General features: G+C 38.4%; 1 protein-coding gene across 1 annotated transcript; it reads right to left on the reverse strand.

Moving 5' to 3' along the window:
- Positions 1-1,147: 1,147 nt before the first annotated feature.
- casr (calcium-sensing receptor) lies at positions 1,148-6,118 on the reverse strand. The gene is made up of 6 exons (XM_055043835.1): positions 5,934-6,118; positions 4,721-5,027; positions 3,719-4,558; positions 3,399-3,629; positions 2,363-2,486; positions 1,148-2,283 (listed from the first exon to the last, which is right to left on the reverse strand). Exons 1-6 carry the CDS (start codon positions 6,116-6,118, stop codon positions 1,148-1,150), a joined length of 2,823 nt encoding a protein of 940 aa, XP_054899810.1.
- Positions 6,119-6,608: the final 490 nt, after the last annotated feature.

The following is a 6,608-nucleotide window of genomic DNA, read 5'->3' on the forward strand; positions in this document are numbered from 1 at the left end:
GTTATTATCAACAACATAATCTACAAACGTCTGCTATTATAGATGATATATTTCATGTGCTCGTATTTATTATTATATTTTTTTATGCGAGAACTCCTGCCTGGCCTGGCAACTGTTTCTTTTCTTTGTTGTGAGGCGTTTTTTATATAAAGATTGAACCAAAGTTTAATCACTTGACTGTATTCAACACTGTTTTTCACTTTGTTTTTTTTAATCTAATCTAGTTCAACTAACTTGTGTAACATTTGTCTGACAATTGATACATCCAAATCAATGCAATACTAGCAGCCGGTTCCAACTTCTTAAAATTATTTATATTTTATTGTTTCTTTGACTAAGGATGTGGGCTCATTTGATTCGGTTGTAGAGGTGAAAATGCTGTGCAATGTAACATAAGTTCAAGCATGTCATTAAAAGAAAAGTGTTGGAAAGAAAATAAGTTGAAAGAAAGACAAAAAAGACCATTACCAACCCTCTCCAGCTCTAAAATTGACAATCAGTGAAGAAAAAAAGACAAATGTCTTGTAGATTTCACACTCGTGCAAAGAAAAAACATAAAGTTTTGATTTAGTGGCTTTATTTATACAAAATATTCAATTGTTTCTTAAAATATTTTCTGTAAAGCAGATTTAAGATGAAAACCAATGTCACAAAGTTTGAGTGAAAGTTGGACTGACATTTTCTACATTAGGTCACTTTTTCAGTCAACATACAAAGAAAATTAAAATAAAAAAAACAATTAAAAAAAAATAAAATCTGACATACATCTCATGTTTTGACTGATCAATTGGAGTTTAAGAAGTTGAGCAATTCATAAAAAATAAGTTAAGTGGTTTCACATTGAATCTTTGAGTTTGAACCATAAATCATATATTTTGTTCTGTGTACAACTAACAGCTCCAAGTTTTACACTTGTACTTATTTAGACTTTATGGATTAGTTTTGTCAATCTCCGTTCCCATCATTATGTTCCTTACACTCTTGTGCATACCATGGTGTGCACTTTCTAAGAAAAAAAAAATCAATCATCTTCTCATGTGTAACTTGCACAATGCATCAGTGTTAACATTTCTGTGAAGAGCTAAATTTCTAGTTTATTGAAATTGTTCGGGGTCAGGTTATGCAGAACATGCCGATAAGTTCTCAATTACATCAGAGAACTTCTTCTTGACTCCTCAAAGCTCAACGACAGAGTAACTGTTCCACTGCCAAAGCTCACCCTCGGCCTGTGCCTCCCTGAAGTCGTGTCGCAATCATTGCCATTGGTCTTGAGGCTGATGGATGAGGACGGAGTAGAGGCAGATGACCCACCAATGCTGCCTGATTTTTTCCTCGAAACTGTGCTGTGTTTTAGCGTAGCTTTGGCGGCCACTTTGAAAGCATGGGCAGCGGTGCTGCATCGTACCTCTTCAATGGTGTTCCTGGATGGTTTGAAGAGGATGATGTACACCTTGTTAAAAAAAATGCAAGCCAGTTGTCCAAAGCTGGATGCCAGGATAGCAATAACCTCCACAGCTGACACAAACTTGCCATATGTACTGAAGTAGGCAGGGATAAAAGAGATCCAAACAATGAAGAAAATGAGCATGCTAAAGGTGATGAACTTAGCTTCTGTGAAATTTTCTGGAAGCTTTCTAGATTTAAATGCAAAAAAGAAACAAATGGCTGCCAAGAGGCATGTATATCCAATGAGAAACCCAAGAGCCATCACTGAACCTTCATTGCATGTGATAAAAATGATCTCATCAATGTCATAGTTCATGTAGCTTGAAGGAGGGGCATTGTAAAGCCAGACCACACATATCATGACTTGGACAAATGTGCATAGAAACACCAGGAGAAACTGCAAATTCAATCCCCACCATTTACGATGGAGACTTGTTGGGATTTTTGCCTCAAATACTAAAAGCACTCTGTTAGTTTTCACAAGGATGCAGGAGATGCAGAGAACAAAGCTAATCCCGAAGGCAGGCTGCCTTAAGCGACATGTCCAGTCTTGTGGTTCTCCAATGAAGATTAAAGAACTGGAGAAGCAGCAGATTAGTGAAAACAGGAGGACATAGGACAGTTCACGATTGGTGGCCTTTACTATTGGGGTATTGCGGAATCGGATAAAAACTCCCATCACAAAGGCTGTCAAGACAACACCAACCACAGCACATATGGCCAAAGCTATCCCAAAAGGTTCTGTCCAAGAGAGGAACTCTATTTCTTTCAGGAAACAGAACGTATGGTTCCCATTGGACCAAGAGTTGTTTGGACACTTGGTGCAGACGCTGGCATCTGTGTAAAGCCAAAAATACAATCTGTTTTAGAAACTAAAATAATTACAGGGACTACCATGAGGAGCATAGCATTTTACCTCTGTGATTACTATACTCTCCGTCTGAACACTCAGTGCATTCAAAGCAGCATGTGGGCATGCTGTCAATGATTCCTTTTCTTGTGCCAGGTTCACAGTCCTCACTGCAGTTAGAGAACGGCACCTGCAAACAGTAAACAAGTTGCATGAGAACAACTTAAAAACACATATACAACAAATAGTGTAGCAGGGCTCACACCGGTAGCAACTGGTCAAACAGGCGAACAGCACAACTTACGACAAGAACCCGACGAGAAACAAAGGACACAGGTGGGATTAAATACACAGAGGGTAATCAGGGGAACAAGACACACCTGGGAGCAATCAAGGGGAAGACAGAATAACAAGGAGACTTAGGACACAGAAAACTCAAATAAATAGGTCAAAGAGAGAAATAATGATGTCTCCTTATGCCGTGACTGTCTCCAGTTCATTCTGGGAAATAATAAGGACTTGGGGAAACTTAAGAACTAATATTCCAAAGGGAGTTTGATATCCTGATCAGATTAGTGACGAACACCAACTAAATCCTCTGCAATAGAAATTTCATTGAATCCTGTTCAATGACAATAAATGCTATCTATCTATCTGGATGTGGAGAAGCAACAGCTGTACTATGAACTCTTCTTGGATGACAGATACAATATCTTTCATCTATTTCTAAAGCTGAAACCAGCCACCGTTTGGAGGAAACTTGTTTCAGTTACTTGTATTCCAAATCTCATTGGTCATGACCCATGACTGTAGATGAGGGTGAGATAAGAGACAGATCAATAAATCAAGAGATCTAATCCTTATGTCTCTCTTGGGCATGTCAGATTCAGAGCAGCTGAAAGACACAGATAGAACCACATCATCTGCAAAAGCAAAAGTGGCCCAGAGGTTTCCAAACCAGAGATCTTCATCTCCATGACAAAACCTTGAGATCATTTCCAAGAATACCACAAACAGGACCAGGGACAATAGGCAACCCTGGTGGACTTCAACATAAGACATCAGTGTACTTTAAGAATATCTTTATCTTAATTTGACTGACCTCTGAATAGTATCCATTCCAAAGAATCTTTGTCTTGTCAATGGATAGTTTGCCCCCCCTCTTCGCGTGGATATTGTAGTATCCAACTTCCTTAAACATCACAGAGCCGTCTTCAGTGGATCTCTGCCAGTTTATAATGGTATAGTTTGCTACCAGCTCTGCATTTTCATCAAAATGCATCTTTTCACCTATGCTGTTGGTGTAGTTCAAATGTCTCAGCTGTTTCAGTACCTATGAGAAACACCAATATGTTTAGATGACTTATGCATTTGTGAACTTGGTTTTATAAAATTGTTTTAATCATTTATAAAACATGTTACCTGCCATGCTTCAATTTTTTTAATATCTGCACAGGAATTATTTGCAAAAAGTCCACGTCCAGGTGTGCAGGTAAATATGTCCTGCAGGGCCTGCGCAATGGAATAAACTGCTACATATGCATTATAGGAAATACGAAGGTGTGTGTAGTCCAGGTATGGGGTCTCAACACTTGTAATATCTTCCTCACCAGTACACAAGGGCCTGAAACTAGTGCTGCCGTTCTCACTTTCTTGAAGTCTTGGGCTGTCTTCTAGGTAACAGTTAAAAGTTTCTTCCCAAAACTCCCTGACAAATTCATTATGGCTGTCTTTCTTTGGCTGAACCTGCTGTAAGAACTCCCTAAAGCCGGGTATAAGTCCTGCTCTTAGAGCAAAACCAAGAGTTCCTCCAACAACATCTAAATATTCTGGTTTAGCGATGAGAGAAGAGCTTGCCCATGCTTCACTAGCTAACCAGGTGCGATCTGTGATGTTTCTCCTGACCATCTCTTTGATTAACGGCTCAATATCTGGGCCACCAGCAAAAACAACAATTACTTTAGCTGTGGAGTTTTCAATTCTGTCGGCCAGAGCTCGGATCTCATGATCCTCAAAGTACTGAGAAATAAGTTCATTCAGATGAATGCAGATGTCTCGCTCTTCCATTTCTTTTTCAAACTTTTCTATTCCTGGGCGCCCATAGTCATCATCCGAAGCAACAGCAATCACCCAGTTCCACTGGAAGTACTCTATGATGTCTGCCATGGCTGTGGCCTGGTATTCATCTGTTGGAATGGTTCTCATGAAAGACTTATACTGATTCTTGTTGCTCAGGAGTCGACTAGAAGAAGCATAACTGATCTGAAACAGGAAAGGTTTATATTTCAGGTTCATGTTGTTTACAGGTTTTAATTCAAGTATTCTGCATACCTTTATCATCAACTCTACCTTGATTTTTAATTTAACCTCACAGATTAGTTGGATCAATAGATTTGGTTACAAACCTATTGACTGGATACTGACCTGAGGGATGTAGAAGAGACCAAGGAGGTTGGCAACTGCTGTTGAGACAGCAGATCCAGCAGCCCCAACAACTGCAATGGTCGATGGGACGTGATCGGTGCAGTTGCAAAACTCGTCTAAATTCAGGGAGTCAATCTTGTTTTGAGCCACAAAACTGAGGGTAGCCTCCAAAGCTTTCGACACAGTGTTGCATGTGTCAAAGATCCTGTAGCCCAGAGTGATGTTAGGCAGTAAAATGCTGCTGTTGTTGATCTCCTCAATGGCAAAAATCATTGCCTGCAGCCAGCGAAAACCCCGGAAATTGAATCTGTAAAAATAAACAAGATGAGTTCAACAAATTCAGTGTTGAAAATAATTTAAGTAAATGTTAATGGAGCACACTCAAACAATTGCTGGTCAATTTCCCCCCACGCCATATGTCATTTTATTCTTCTGCAGTTTTCGTTTTGCACTGAACCTTTATAGGTAGAACTTTTCATTTTGATACCGTTTCATATTTATAACTAACTCTGGGATGAGTGATATATTATTTGAAAGCTGGTCAGATGAAAAAATGTCTATGGTGTACTACTGAAATAATTTTGTGACAAAAAGGAATAATAATAGCTTAATCATTTAGGTTGTAAAGGCAAATCAACTAACCAAAATGTTTTTTCTAAAAGAATTATATAAAAATGGGATATTATATACCATATTGAGAATATGTGTAGGGAGCTACAGATAAGGGTGATGATAAATGGCCTTGTAGCATCAAAGACTTGATTGATATATTTTTTAATTTAAACATAATTTTATCAGGAAGCCCCTTGAGATAAAATCTCTTTTCAGTCAAGAGGCACATTGTGTGACAAAACACTTAAAAGGCATATACATTCACTTAAAGCTGCAATATGTAACTTTTATTTAAATGTATACACATATAATATATATATGTTAAAACTGTTGCAATCGAGTTCATAAGCACTATTTTACCATTCAGGCAAGCCGTGTATAGTGTCATGAAGCTAAATGTGGAGAGTGAATATAACAAGTTTTTCAACTCTTGCTGTTCTGCCATTTTAAAAAAATATTGTCCTGTAAAGACACCAGCAGTTCTTCTTTCAGTTTTATTTGAAATACCAATAGATATTCATTTAGTCTCTACTTGTATATTTTTGCTACCATATCTTAAAAACTGGTTTGGTGAGTTAATCATAAACATCCCAAATCTTACCGAACACATTGTGTAGATTCAGGTCGAGCTGCTAGGTCTTGGTCTTTAGATGCAACACCAAAGTGCATGGGGAAAAGACCTCCAAGCAAAATGTCTCCGGTCATCTGTGCTCGTTGGTGGGGCCCATATGTTGAAATCACATAATTGGACCCCAACACTATCAGATAATACACGAACAGTCTCATCTTCAATTGGGTTGGAGTATTTTCTGTGCCTTGTCAGGATCAAGATGGTATTATGCTCTTCTTCCTCCACTCCCCTTGATGATCTGATTTCTTTTATTCATGTTTGTATTGTCAGAATAAATACCTGGGAGAGAAATAGAAAAGGGAAAACATGTTTTGCCTTTCCAGACGACAAGATGAATTTAGCACGTAATAGAGTTTTGTGCTTAATAAACTTCAGGTGCTAAGATCGCTTCTCTATAAATAAAATAACAGGCTGCAAAACAAATAGAGAAACTGACCAACAGTTAGTATAGTTTGTGAGTTATTTGGGCAACAATATTAGACAGACCCAAAACCGAACATTTCATTCCTGAGTCATAAGATTTCATAAGGTCTGCTTGAAATATGCCGACAGACGCAGGATTTCCACAGCTAAGAGCTGAGTCACACCATAACGACTCTCCTTCAGGCAGACCTTAAAGCTGTGGCCATTGAACTGCAGTAACCA

The sequence above is a fragment of the Poeciliopsis prolifica genome, unplaced genomic scaffold, assembly GCF_027474105.1.
Source record: "Poeciliopsis prolifica strain line A6 unplaced genomic scaffold, Auburn_PproV2 SCAFFOLD019, whole genome shotgun sequence".
In the NCBI taxonomy this organism is placed as follows: Eukaryota; Metazoa; Chordata; class Actinopteri; order Cyprinodontiformes; family Poeciliidae; genus Poeciliopsis; species Poeciliopsis prolifica.